The sequence below is a fragment of the Abramis brama genome (assembly GCF_963993115.1).
Source record: "Abramis brama genome assembly, chromosome: 19".
NCBI classification, from domain to species: Eukaryota; Metazoa; Chordata; class Actinopteri; order Cypriniformes; family Leuciscidae; genus Abramis; species Abramis brama.
The window spans coordinates 6,136,401-6,151,268 of NC_139981.1; the positions used below are offsets into that span (position 1 = coordinate 6,136,401).

At 35.9% G+C, this 14,868-nt stretch overlaps 1 protein-coding gene across 1 annotated transcript; it reads right to left on the reverse strand.

Moving 5' to 3' along the window:
- Positions 1 to 263: 263 nt before the first annotated feature.
- On the reverse strand, positions 264 to 14,655 carry opn3 (opsin 3). Its single transcript, XM_084092671.1, has 4 exons — positions 14,088 to 14,655; positions 11,168 to 11,487; positions 2,851 to 3,102; positions 264 to 2,029 (listed from the first exon to the last, which is right to left on the reverse strand). The coding sequence occupies exons 1-4, from the start codon at positions 14,401 to 14,403 to the stop codon at positions 1,763 to 1,765; spliced, it is 1,155 nt and encodes a 384-aa protein (XP_083948797.1). The 5' UTR covers positions 14,404 to 14,655; the 3' UTR covers positions 264 to 1,762.
- Positions 14,656 to 14,868: the final 213 nt, after the last annotated feature.

Consider the following 14,868-nt stretch of genomic DNA (forward strand, 5'->3'; position numbering starts at 1 on the left):
ATGCTATATAAAAATATCTGTGGGGTATTTTGAGCTACACACTCTGGGGACATCAAATACATATTTTACATCTTGTGAAAAGGGCATTATACCACCCCTTTAACTTGCATCTCATAAAGGTGTTTGTTTGCTTTAGCAAAAAATTTAAATCTCTCTCTCTCTGAACTTATATAAACTATAAACACCCATCTCTTTTTTTAACTGCATTCCAGATCAATAGCTTGTCTAGTAAATAAACGACTTACAGAGGCATACATGGACAAGGTTTTAATGTCATTTTCAATTTTCTCTGCACAGTCCATCATCAGTAGCCAAAATAAATCAAAGTGGCTTGACACTTTTTCCAAAAGTGTTCCACCAACAAGTGCCTGTGCCGTTGTACTTTGAAGATCAGGAGCAAATTGATGCAATCCACACTCACCTGACATCAATTCAAGGCAGCACACCCACACACACCCACAGTGACAAGATCTAATTCACCATGGATGTCCTTTAGAATGTTTTTAATGTTTAATTTTTTTATCAGTGAGTGAAAAATGTTTTACTCTCTTTGATTTTTGTATCACTTTGACAGGAGGATAGAAAAACAGTTAAAGAAGAGTGGCAAGCCATAGGGGAGTCAACATAATTCATAAATGGTGTTAATAATTTTTATTTTTTTTTGCGAACAACAATATTGTCTCTTTCTTCTAAATGGCCCTTGGAATTTAAGAAAAGGGATGAATTGTGTTTGTCTGCATAAAATGCTATGTAGGACACTTGTTTTGTAGCTGTATGATGACCAATAGAGAATAGTACAGCAGATATTTCATCGAGGATTCATATGATTACACGGTACTGTATGTTTAATGGGCTAAATATGGTTAATATCAAAATGTAACTTTATATAAATTCACAACAACATATTTCACTCTTTCTCCTATATAACCTACAGTGAATATGACTATTCTACAGTAGGTCATATATCATTACTTGTCATCTGATCCATGTCATGTCATGACATGTCATGTGTATTATTCATTTACAAAAACAAATAGTCTTCTGTAGGCTGAGTGAGGAGAGTGAAGCCCAACTGAATATATACAAATATTTTAATTATAAAATATAAAATATAATTCTACAGATCTACACTGTAACGTTTATATTTAAATTAACAAAAAACACAAAATTGGTCAAAGTCTATGGACGGGACGGTTATTAATGTGTAAGTTTCCAGCGTCGATTTAATGATGTTATTTCGCAGTATATCCCCTACTGGACGCATCAGGAACAACAGGAGCGTAAAACTGCTCGTCCGTATTATCTTCCGGCTCCAGGTCTGCAGCCTCCCCATATAGGGATGAGTTGCATGCTTTAACAAACGTCCCGTCCTCCAGGAGAGTCCTTGCATGAACACTGTGTTCCTAATCTATCTAAGGACACTCAATAATTTATTCTACTCACGGACTGTGTGATCTAAGCTGCTGGATATCTCATCATCCCATGGAACTGGGTGAAGGTGGAAATTTCAGTGTCAAAAGAGATGGAAAAGGTATAATTGATCGAAAGTCATTTTCATAAAATACTTACAGCAGTTACAATTGCCATAATTCCTGATCGGAACACAAAAGTCAGTCTATGTTGCATTACTGCTGCATAAAGAAATCCGTGTTTCCATGTTTATAAAAAGAGATGTTGCTGTATCTTCTGCATATTATACATTTTGATTTAGCGTGATATTAACAAACTTCAATGCCATTCTTTAATGTTACCACGGCAAATGTCAAAGGGGTCGAACTTGAATTGCATTGATGTCTGGTTCATCATTGTATTTGGTGGTGATGTCCAGAGGACGAGTGTCATTGCTGGCGATGATGAATACGATGGAGGAAGAGTTGAAGGTCACTCTCTTTTTGGGCCGGTCAGCGCGGCTATGCGACATCACAATGGGACGTACAGGGTGTTCGATGCGGGCCAGGGGGCGGTCCTTAATGGTGTGTGGCAGACTGGCCAGGCGAGAACAAAGCATCTGTAACATGCACCTGCGAAACTGACCAATCAGAAAGAGGAAATACATTCATCAAGATGCACTGCAGAAAATGACATACAGTACACATTCAGTAAGCTGATAGATAGATAGATAGATAGATAGATAGATAGATAGATAGATAGATAGATAGATAGATAGATAGATAGATAGATAGATAGATAAACTATATAAACTAAATTGAAGAAAACTATATAAACTAAATTGAAGAACATGGTAAATGCACAGAAAATTTTTATAAAAAATTGCTAGTAAATTTCATAAATAAGTACAAAGAAACTATGAGCAATACAATAATTAAATTTCATAATTAAACATGAAATTTTGAAGTAGAAAAACTGAAATGGTATTTTCTTGTAAAATGTACTTGAATAATTGTTGTTTTATTTGACAATTTAGAAAAGAAAAAAAAACATTTTTACAGTGCATATTCTGCTGACAACTTCATGAATTCAGTTTTACTTTTTGTACGAGATCCTGTCTCAACAATTCCTTATTTTTATAAATGAAAATACAAAAAATATGAAATATTTTTTTATTTCTGTATTTGATAACTTCCTTTACAATTTTTTTTTATAATTTAAAGTTTTGAAGATAAAGATTTTCATGCCACAATTTACGGTACAACTAACAAACATTTTATACAATTAAAAAATCATTATGCCCCAAAAATGATGGAATAATACAGGTACAATTCTGCTGAATCTAGTATAAAATTGTAAGAAATTGTAATTTTATTTTTAATATTTATATTACTATTTCTCATCATAGTTATTTTAATAATTTTATTTAAAATCTCAAAGGACTGAGTGACCCCTGCTGACCTTTCTGCTCATGAAGGCGTAGATGACGGGGTTGTAGGCGGTGCTGGATTTGGCGAAGAGAGAGGGAATGATGGCTACCGTGGGGGAGACGATACTCTTCCTGCCAAAGGCCTCCAGCATGGAGACCACAGCATAGGGTGTCCAACACACCAGGAAACAAGAAATCATCATCAGGAACATCACCGCCACTTTCTTCTCATATCGCAGAATCTTAATCGTCTGAACCGTCTGCAGATCCTGGATAGAGCGCAGCTAAAGGAAGAGAACAGAGGACATTTATAAATCACATCATACATCATACACATCATAATCACATCATAAATCTGTTTCATTTGGTAAAGCACATCACACGTCCTAGAAAAAAAGACCAGGTCATGACATTCAACCTTAGATTTTTTATATTGTGTGTGATGGTAGTGACATATTTCACTGTTTGGAGAGCCTTGGATTAGCTAACATAAATGAATAAATAATTTAAACAATATTTGTTTATTAATTTAATTTTCAGATACTGACCAGGGCTGCATAAAGACCATTGTCAATGTTCTCTACAATCAAATTAGATCATGATGCTTTTGGGAAATGAAGCCCAGTTTGATATGACACCTACCGGTCATTTAGTAATGATAAAGCTACTCTCAGATCATGATGTAAAAAATTATTGTTATTAAGAAGTGACAAGTCAAAAATGATTTTCTAAATATTTAAAAATAGGATTTTTAAGTTCTTAGAAAAAGTTCAAGATAGAATTTCCTTTTACCGTATTTATAGGGTAAGGTAAGAAGATTAGAATTGGACAAGCAAACGTAATGATATTCTGGCAAATTTAACATCACAACACCATTAAAAATAAGCAAACATGAATTAAAAAACATAGTAAAAGTTGCTATCATAAATGTTTTAAACAATAAAAAAAAAAAAAACTATTCTAGAGGACAGAAAAGATAAAGAAGGAATAGAGTAGACCAGAACATATTTACATAACAGATTTACAAGCATCATAAGAACAACAGTCATTTTAATACACATAATACATGCAATCTGGATCATACATCCACCCATTTGTATGTTCATAAAAGTCATAACCAGTGTTGGTGTAATGCATTACTGATTAATTATTGTAGTTTAATTACTTTTCCCTTGAATAAATCATTTTTAATTTTTCTGCATTTAATTACAGTTACTTCTGATGTAATTGCATTAAATTCTTCATAGACTAACAATTCTATAGAAAACAGTGGATTTAACATCAACATTTTAACGTCTACTGTTAAAATGTATGCTTTTAATGTAACATTCTCCCTTCACTTTGGTCAGTTCAAGAATAATTTATGCAATTTTATATATATATATTTTTTTAAAGAATTATAAGAGCTGTTTAATTTCTATCCTCGTATTGTTAAACTGGTCGAGGTTGATATGGGATTTAGAAAGTAATTAGTAATGCAATACTTTTAAAGAGAGAAATTAGTACAGTAATCTAATTATCTAATTACACAGTTTAAGATAATTAGTAGCTAGTAATTACTTTTTTAGAGTAACTAAATAAAGTAATAAAGCGAGATTAAATACATAAGTTATTTAATTATTGCAGGTTTGCATAATATTCTGACTTTGCATTTCGCAGTTTTAATTCATTCTGAGGAATACTGAATCAGTTTAGTGCAAGTGAGATGAGTAAATGCTTGCTCTAGAACTACAATAACCATCATGTTTACACAGCGCACACAACACCTCTGCTTCTCTTTTTCTCTCAACATGGGGACAGGAGAGCTGTCAGTCAATAAATGGGAAACAAAGTAAAATTTAAAAAAGGAACTCAAAAATGTATTGTAAATTTAAAAGTAATGCGTTACTTTACTCGTTACTTGAAAAAAGTAATCTGATGACATAACTCTCATGACATAGATGATAAGGAGTGTGCATTTTTGGTTCATTAACATCAAGATTAAGGTTAAAAGGGAATGTGTATAACTTTAGTCTTTTGACAGGTCAGGTTTTACCATTTTAAACAGCTTTTCTTGAACAAGTTCATAATAAATGGCTACGGTGGCCGAGAGAGCTCAACGCGCTGCAACTGAAGAAAAAGCATGCAAATAGAAAAAAACACCTGCAAATTAAGAAAACATCTTCATCAGTTTCACAACACATGTATGCTCCAAATACTCACAACACAACCAAATACAGAAACGTGCTGCAAATAAGACAGAACACAACGGAAATGTTTCCGGGGAACCCAATAAGTGATGGACGGACGGCTGGGACGTGCTTATTGCTCGTGAGCTTTACCTATGCCCTACTCTCTTAAAAGGGCAGACGGCAGAGCCCTTGAATTGGGCACTTTGGAGGGAGCGGGGCACTTGTGTGCCATTATGTTGATGAAGGGAGCAACGAAAGACAACGTAATTTCCTCATTATTTTCACCTGGGATGTTCCCATGACAATGCAGCGCGTGTCCATCAGCTGAATAGCTGTTCTTACCAGAAATATAGTATCATTGCTGTTAACATAACTGTTGCAAATAAATATACATTTTATACAACAAAGTTTTTAAAATATGCGTTATATCTGTGTGTGAGTGTCTCAACTTTAAAACTTGCCGTCTCATATTTGGACCCTAGCTGCATTCTAACATTTCTTATGAAACTTATTTTAACATAACATGACAAAATGTGTACAATGTAACTGATGTATAGATTAATGTCTTTCCCTCATGTTCTTTTTCTCTCTTTTTTTATTTATTTATTTATTTATTTTAGTCTTCAGCTCATTGTTCTTTTTAGTATTCTTATGACATTGAACATATTGTAAATACATTTTGTATATTGTATACAAAGTTGTATGTCATAAACGTGTCATCTCTGTATGTTTTGCCAAAAAAATTAAATAATAATAAAAGTAGACAGCTGTAAGCACGTCCCAGCCGGGTCCGTCACTTATTGGGTTCCCCGGAAACATTTCCGTTGTGTTCTGTTCTATTTGCAGCGCGTTTTTGTATTTGTTTGTGTTGTGAACTTTTGCAGCGCGTTTCTGTATTTGGTTGTGTTGTGAGTATTTGGAGCACACATGTGTTGTGAAACTGATGAAGATGTTTTCTTAATTTGCAGGTGTTTTTCTATTTGCATGTGTTTTCTTCAGTTGCAGCGCGTTGAGCTCTCTCGGCCACCGTAAATGGCCCTTTGGTGGAATACATGTTTTAAACCGTGTTGTATATATAAATATGTTTAAATGTATACAACTCTAAGTAATCTCTCAATTTGAATATCTACCCATTTTACTAATTCATTCATGCATTTATTGATTCCCTGATTCATTAATGCATTTATTGATTCCTTGATTAATTTATTCAAGGATTTGTTGGCACTTAACCATGTTCACTCATGCAGAACAGAATAATCAAGACGTGAGGAGCTGTTCTGTACAACACAGAGGCAGCATGATCCTCTAAAGTCAAGGACACTAAAGGTGCAGTTAAGAGAAAAAAAGCTATCAGAGCACTTTGTAAACCCTCCCTTTGCCAACAGAGAGAAGATGAAATAGTGAATGAAAAGAAGCAGTCTGGATGATTAAGAAACCCCTGCTGTGCGTTCTAGGCTAGGGTGAATTTCGTGGCAAGAATACCAACACTGTGAATGTGTTTATGTAGTTTCAAGGGGTCTCGTCTGGTATTGTGCCTTAAGGGTTTAACTTTTAGTAGTATCCTTATGAAGCTTCCAAAGCCGTGTTGAAGTCATCTAAATTATTAAAGGTGCTGCCAGGTTTTTGTTTATGTCTCACTGGCTTTTCTTCATCGCAGTGGTGTTGGACATTATATTGTGTATGGATGAACTGATGCCACTTCACAACTGAGCTGTTTGTTCCTTTCAGTCTATGCTTTTTTTCTGTCTCAAATCAATACAATTCTTAGATTCAATTTAAATGCAATCTTGTGTTGTGCTGGTACATAGTCGGCTGCTCATCATCACTTTGTGGTCGTTGTGGTTTGTTTAATCGATCCAGCAGTTTTACACTTTCTGATTGACTGCTGTATCTCACATATTGATCCACACCATCACATATATAAATATATATATTTATACAGATAATTCCACCAGAAACTTCAGCCAGTGTTGCTGTTTTGAATGCTTTCATGGGAATCAACCTACAAGCGGCTTAGTTGTGGCTGTCTCTGTACATTAAGCTGAGATAAGAGACATTATTTCAAAACGCTTCAGTAAGCACACAATCATTTGTAGATCATTTTACAGCAGTCCTGCCCTCCCCCACCTGGGCGGCAGTGCGGCACACCTGATCAAATCTGACGCACAGGAGCTGCGCTGATGAAAACCGCAAGCTATTTACGTTCACAATCACCGTCTCTGCTTATTGTTTGAAAGCACCTTCAGACAATAGGCTTTTAGTTGAAATAGCCCCTCACACAGAATGTGTTGGCCCCATACACTGCTAAATCACAACAGCTTGACAGTGTGTTTATAAAAGAACAAGAGAGAATGATGAAGGTTAAAAACAGAAAGAAAGAAACTCAGGTGACATGCAAATCACAGGTCATGTGATGCTTTAAAATACAGTTTGGTTTGTGCCATATATATATAAGTGAAAAAAGTAACTAAATTTGTGTAATTTAATTATTTTTGGAATGTAATGCACTAGGTTATTTTTGCATTACTTTTTCTCACCTAGACTGGGCTTGCTTGTATGTTATTTAATTTAAAAAAAGGAGCAAAAGTTCTATTTTGGCAAATGTAAAGGCCTTTTCATGCCAAAAGTGAAATGAATAAGCCTTAGGCTCAAACAAACCTTTCAGCTGTGCTGGGATTCTGGATTTCAGAACAATAGGACGCATAATAAAAAAAATGTTCCACACCTTAAAGGTGCCATAGAATGGATTATTTTATTATTTTATAATGTTTCCTGGGGTGCCCTTATAATGTTAGTATGTTTTTTAGATCAAAATTTGTTATAATTTAGAAATAAAAGGCATATTTCCTAGCCTGATTTCATCCATTGATTTGAACACTCTGTTTGAAGGGGCGTGTCTGCTGTGAGACTTCAGTGTTGTTGCCCACTGCTGTGATTGGCTGACATGCTTGCATATGAAATATCTGGCATTACATGTAGAGCTATCTGGAAAACTTTTACTATTACAGCTTTTATATGTTTTTACTATTACAGCTATCGGGATTAACGAATCATGAGAAGTTTTTTTTTAAGTATTTAGATCTATTCCCATCACATAAAAGGTTTCAGTGATGAGCACTGAGCAGATGACAGCCTGTTGATCGCGTGAATGAAGATCTTATCACTGCAACGCGATATACTGATGCATAAACAGTGTTGAACGACTTTGAAAGAAAGATTATCTGTCTGAATTTGAACAATTACACATCAGAAATTCACATAACCCACTGGTTCTCCAGAGGCTCGGATGAAGGAGCAAAAAAATATTTTTGTGTTCATTTGTACAACCAAACACTGAGCAACTGCCATGCTTCGTTCGCTCGTTTGCAAGCCATGATGTCTCTCGAGGAAAAAACAATATCGCGCTGGATCTAGATAACACAATGTAAATTATCGTTAATAAAATCCCTATTTGCCGCTTGCGGGAATATAACGTTAGTTGAAATTGCCCCCTTCGTCCGTTTGAGACGCCGAGAGAAGCCTGGCTGCTTGATATTGTTGTAACAGTCCGTGGTGAAATGGGCAGAGCAACTAAACAACTTCGAATTAAACTGTAGCGGTATCCGATTATAGATAGAAGATAGATAGATTATAGATAGATCTGCCATTTTCCCTATGATCCTCCTCCTGCTTGTTTCTTCACCTGCAGAACTTCTGATGATTCGGCTGCGCAGTTTCGCCTGGCACTGAGCATGGGCTGGCATATGCAAATTTTTAGAGGCGTTCATATTAATGATCCCATCGGTTTCGTCACAGTTGGTGTTATGTGGAGATTCGCCCGTTTTTCAGGGGTGTTTTTCAAAAACGAGATTTAAATAAGAAAGAGAAAACTATGGTGTTTGAGACTCACTGTATGTCATGTCCATGTACTGAACTCTTGTTATTTAACTATGCCAAGATAAATTCAATTTCACATTCTATGGCACCTTTAACTTCATCAATACAAAACACAAATGTGATATTAATCTAAAGTCATTTTTGCTTATTAGTGTGGTTGAATTGGATCATCGAAGGACAGCAGCAAAGACACTGGTTAATAAAGTGAGATTAAATACATAAAGTATATTTGTGTTATTGTAGGTTTTGCGTAATAATTTGAGTTTGCATTTCACTGTTTTTATTTATTTTGAGGAATACTGAATCTGTTTTGTGCAAGTGAGATGACTAAATGCATGCTCACATTTAGTCTAGAACTACAATAACCATCATGTTCACACAGCGCACACAACACGTCTGCACTTAAAGGGATAGTTCACCCAAAAATGAAAATTAAAGGGGGTTAATAAAGGCTTTCTGAAGTGAAGTGATGCGTTCGTGTAAGAAAAATATCCATATTTAATACTTTATCGACTAAAATAACTAGCTTCCATCAGATGGCCGTACGCATCGACTTACGCCAAAAGAGTAACCCTTGAGTAAGTTTCTTGTAATGCGTTACCCCACAACTGTGTATGTGTGGTGTGTGTATGTAAGTATGTATGTATGTATGTATATATATATATATATATATATATATATATATATATATAAGACCATGTATTGAAACAACCACCATAAATCAATGAAAAACCCCTTACAAAGTTAGGCAGCTCACAATTTTTTTTCTCAGTTTGTTTGTAGCTTATCAGGTTTAAGGAGATATACATACTGTATAAATTATGCATCCAGAGACTACGTCAGCGAGAAAATTACTTTTACTAGCATAAGCACGCTGCACTGTAAAAATTGGTAACCTGTGATTGTTACCGTAAAGAGCTGGGGGTTTTTTTGTTTTTTTTTACTTGTTTTAACCCAGAAAAATGGATTTTGTTGGAATAAATGTATGTATTTAATTTAAAGGCACACTATGCAAGAATTGTACCTTAATATAACAGCTTCAAAGTCATTTCGGTGGTAAACAAACTCATAGTAGGGCAAATCATCCTGGTAGTAAAGTTTGGGGGGGGGACGCCGCTGGAAAAACCAGCAATGAATGTTTGAGAGGGGCGCCCCGACAAACCTCGCGAGAATCACGACTTGCTTTACGGCAACGACTTCACACACATCAATAACATATGAAGCACGAAGACACTTGCACGCATTTCAGACGTGATTCTTGGAAGACTGGACGATGGAAAAAACAAAGAAAGCGCGGTCGGAAGAGTGTAGGAAAAGGAAAAGAGAATCTGACCGCGTGAGGAACCGGACAAGAGTCCCACTCGGCTTTCACTCGTTGGCGCGAGCTAAAAAGCAGCATTGGATGCAACAGCGATGCTGACCAGGAGATCTTGTTGATGGTAAATAAATCCCTTATTTGTAAACTTGTTTGCGTTCTATGTTGTATGTTGTTGCGCCTGCTTGTAGTATGTCATTTTTTTACGATGCTGTTCATTAGACCAGATAATTAGACCAGTCCAATAATTTCCACATATGTCTAGCTAGCTTTCGATTATCAGAGCTGTTAGCAGACTTGCTAACAAACACTCGTTTCTCTTACGTGTTTTTGCGTTATGTTTTATTGCCTAGCTTGCCACACGAGCTAGTTTGCCAGCTGAACTCAGGTGTTGTGAGGTGTATTTATCACGCAGTCCTTTGTCTGGTTCCGATTTCTTATGGCGTGTGTACTGTGCTTATACAAACTTTAGCTGACTAACAGTGAACTTCCCGACTGTAACTTTACTTGAAATTGTGTTTTTTTTAGCTGCAATCATGTAAAAACGTTATAAGCCAGCAAACTTATTATAAAGTTGTCTAACACTTGACATAAACTTATTATTATCCTATTACCATCATCAGTAGTTCAGTAGACTATGCAGTATGCAGTAGCCTAATATTTGTATGAAATCGTGAAACATTACTTGGTCAATATCTTCAGAGTCTATCTGTGTCTGTTCCATGCCCGACACTTCTATCCTACCGAACAGGTACCGGTGTACAGGGTGGGGGTGGGTATTTACGACAGTGCAAGTATTCCACAGCGACTCTAGGGGTCGCTGTTTGACAAAAACACAATTTCTACATAGTGTGCCTTTAATTCAGAAATATTATTAAATAATATTTTTGACTTGGATAAAACCAGTTAATTTAGATGTTATAATTTTTAGGTTACCATTTTTTTCAGTCTGTGGCACACATAATTAAAGGAAAATGTTTGCCTTACCATTTTCACTGTATACAAGATGTTTCCATAACAGTAGGCCATGACACCCACAGGGACAAAGAAGCATCCGAGGAGGAAGAAGAGAATGAAGGAAGCATCATTGGGATCTTTAGACGCCCAGTCAAGAGAGCAGCCTAACTGATGGACTTCCAGCGTGTAGCGGTTCCATCCCAGGAGAGGAGCTCCAGTCCAAGCCAAAGAGTACAGCCAGATGTGTGTGATGGCCCTCCAGGCCCAGGGGAAGTCAACGACCTTGGCATGAACCACACGGATGTAGCGCTCATACGCCAGGCCGGAGAGAGTCATGATGGACACGATACCTTAAAGGACGAAAAAAGAGATAAAGAGACAGCTGACCTAGATAGACAGACAGACAGACAGACAGACAGACAGATAGACAGATAGATAGATAGATAGATAGATAGATAGATAGATAGATAGATAGATAGATAGATAAATTTTGACATTGGTTTTATGGCAATTAAGCACATTCTGAGCACAAATTTCAATTATCATAATGTGTCCAGATATTTGTCTTTGAGTTTGTTTGTAATTCTCATTATTTTTTTATGCTTCTCATAATATTCCCATTACTATAAAACATTCATCATCCTGCCTGGAGTAAATTATTTTTTTAAAAGATCAATTAAAAGCATTAGAATAAATACTATGCTGTATAAACAATTTATCATGCACTTAAAATAACATTTTATAATAAATAAAACAAATCCAATAGTATTATTTTTTAATTAATTGTAAGGATGTGATACTGGTACAAAATATAATTAGTTTTTTTCTTCTTTTTTTTTTTGGGTGAAATGATCTGGACATGTTCTTGACAGATTTTGTGAGATTTTATGTTAATTTGCTTTAAAACAATATATATTGTGAAAAGTGTTATACAAATAAATGTAAATGCTAAACAATGTGCCTTCTCTCTTTTACAGAAATCAAGCTCCCAGGATACAGTCCTAAATTCAACAGATGATGGATCATAGTAATTGCTATTATTTCATTTTTAGAAGTAAATAACTGTATCTCAGAGTGGCAGTATACACAGACAGAGACTCTGGCATGAGACTTTCCCCCAATTACCCAGACATCCGCAGTCCTCAGTGACAGAGGCAGGCCGGTGGGGAGGCAGCACTCGAATTTTTCCTCTCAGCTGTCAGAAGTATTCACACAGACCTCTTTTTACATCACATAGAACTATATAATGCAGGATTACACACTGGGCCACATCTCATTTTTATTTAAATTAGTCAATTCTCAAAGGGGCAAAAATTGCATAAAAAGCATAAAAGGAAGTCAATTTCACATCTAAATGCGTCAAATGAAGCAGTACAGAAGCAATCATGAGGGATGATAGTCTTTGAACTTAGATTAACAGCAGGTGTGACCTTGGGGGCGCAGGTGCATAAAATGACCATCTATCTTTCAGAAATAAAATGACAAAGCTCTTCTCAAAGCATATCCTCTCACAGATGCATTGTTGATATTCTACCGGTTCTTTCTGGTCCATTAAAGTGCCATTAACTGACTCTATTCGACTTTATCTTTCCCTGCAGCAGATGGACTTTTATTTTCATAAATGTGCCACAGTTGTTTACGAAGCTGCATCTTTGCTTTCTGTTGTAAACAATATCAAATAGGCCTAATGAAGCATAAATGTTCTTATGACCATGAAGCTGTGGCAATATCTGATATAGATAAGTTAGCCATACCATACATTTCCTTTAATTTGATTCATGCTGCCAAAAATCTCTTAAAGGGATAGTTCACCCAAAAATGAAAATGCTGTCCTCATTTACTCACCCTCATGTTGTTCCAAACCTGTATGACTTTCTTTCTTCTGCTGAACACAAAAGAAGATATTTCGAAGAAAGACGGTAACCAAACGACTGATGGACCCCATTGACTTCCATAGTAGGAAAAAAAAATACTATGGAAGTCTATGGGGACCAGCAACTGTTTAATTACCAACCTTCTTTAAAATATCTTCTTTTGTGTTCAGCAGAAGAAAGGAAATCATACAAGTTCAAGTTTTAATGTTCAATTTATGTCAAAATGTTATCAATGCAGTGTGTTATTTCTCTTCTCCATATGATTACCAGCAATTCCATACTTCCATAGTTACTTAAAGGTATACTATAAGTTATGATATTACTCCAATGTGTTGTCTTGTTCTCATAGCTTTTTAGAAGTTATTAAGATAATTTGTCTCGAGGTAGCATCCTGCCAGTCTCGCTGCGCGCGCTGCTGCAGTGACTTTTGTCGTGCGCCCATTCAAAAAGCTCTCATTCACAAAGCTGAAATAATATAAAGATATAAAGAATCACAACTTACTTACAGTTTACTTAATGCCTGGCAGTTGTGGTAAATAGCATCCCACACAAATAGCTAAATGTGGTTGGTACTGTGCGTTATTAGGCTAGCCTAATTTTTGCTCTTTTAAAACCTCGGTAGCCTACAGTTTGGTCCTGGTTTCCGTTATAGCCTAAACCTATGCAGGTACCGTGGGTTCAAGATGATTTTAAATTATTTGTTTTTGCTTATATTTAACATATGTTTATATGTGCTTTCTATAACGTTTTTAAAACGTATCAAATTACATAACAGCACCAAAAAAACTTGTAAAAACGTTTTGTTCTTAACATTTGCCCTGAGTTAACACATATGAGACTATTTTAATGACAACGGACCAAAAACACATTTAAAAATTACAGTTTTCAGATAGATCAGACAAGGCTATAAAAGACGAATAAACTATCCATCACTAAACGGAATATGCAAATCAACTGATCTGTATATTGATGAAGTAAACATTTAAGAGAAAAAAAAAACATGTAAGAATGACTTTCTAAGAATTAAATTCGAAGAAAACTTATTCAGGTGACTCCGATAGGAACAGAATACTGACCGAATAAACTGTTGCTGAATCCATCCCAAACACATGTGGCAGAATTAAAGACCCATCCTCTCTTCACGCACGAGACGAATGTGAAATTAACTCCAGTGAGGGACACCAGCAGATCGCTGACACTTATATTCACTATTAACAAATTAGTCGGAGTTCGGAGTCTCTTGAATCTGCAGTAAAGAATAATGACGATGATGTTATTACAGAAGCCCAGGACACCGATAGATCCGATGGTGAACGTCAGGAGTTGATAAGTCTCATCGGCGAAAATATAGTTATAGTTCTCCAGGTTCGATGTTTCATTGAAAGAATTCATTTCGTTTCTAAGTGAATTTCCAGCATGGTCACTGAAACGCCTGAAGGTCAGTGACCCGATTCAGCAGCCCGTCCAGAAGGAATCAGGGCAGTCGAACAGTGTTTGTAGTTCAGTGTGTCAGTAAGGCTGAAGACGTCTCAGAAAAAAATGTCACCTACTTCCAGAGAAATGCGTAAAAGTTCTTCCTGGATCCACAAGAGACTTCCAGCGTTTGCAGTGATTGCCTGTCACTGCTGACTGAGCGATGTGATGTTCAGTGTGTAGTGCGCTGTTATGAACACTAATCACAGTAACGGTGATGTTCTGCATATAGGCTACTGTGCTGTTTTGAAAACTTATGACAAGAACGGCGATGAACGTGCTGAGAGAAAAATAGCTGATAGTGATGAAAATGTGCTGTATTAATGCACTGTTAGGACACTGACACTTACATGAATTTCTTAACTAAACATTAATAACAGGTCG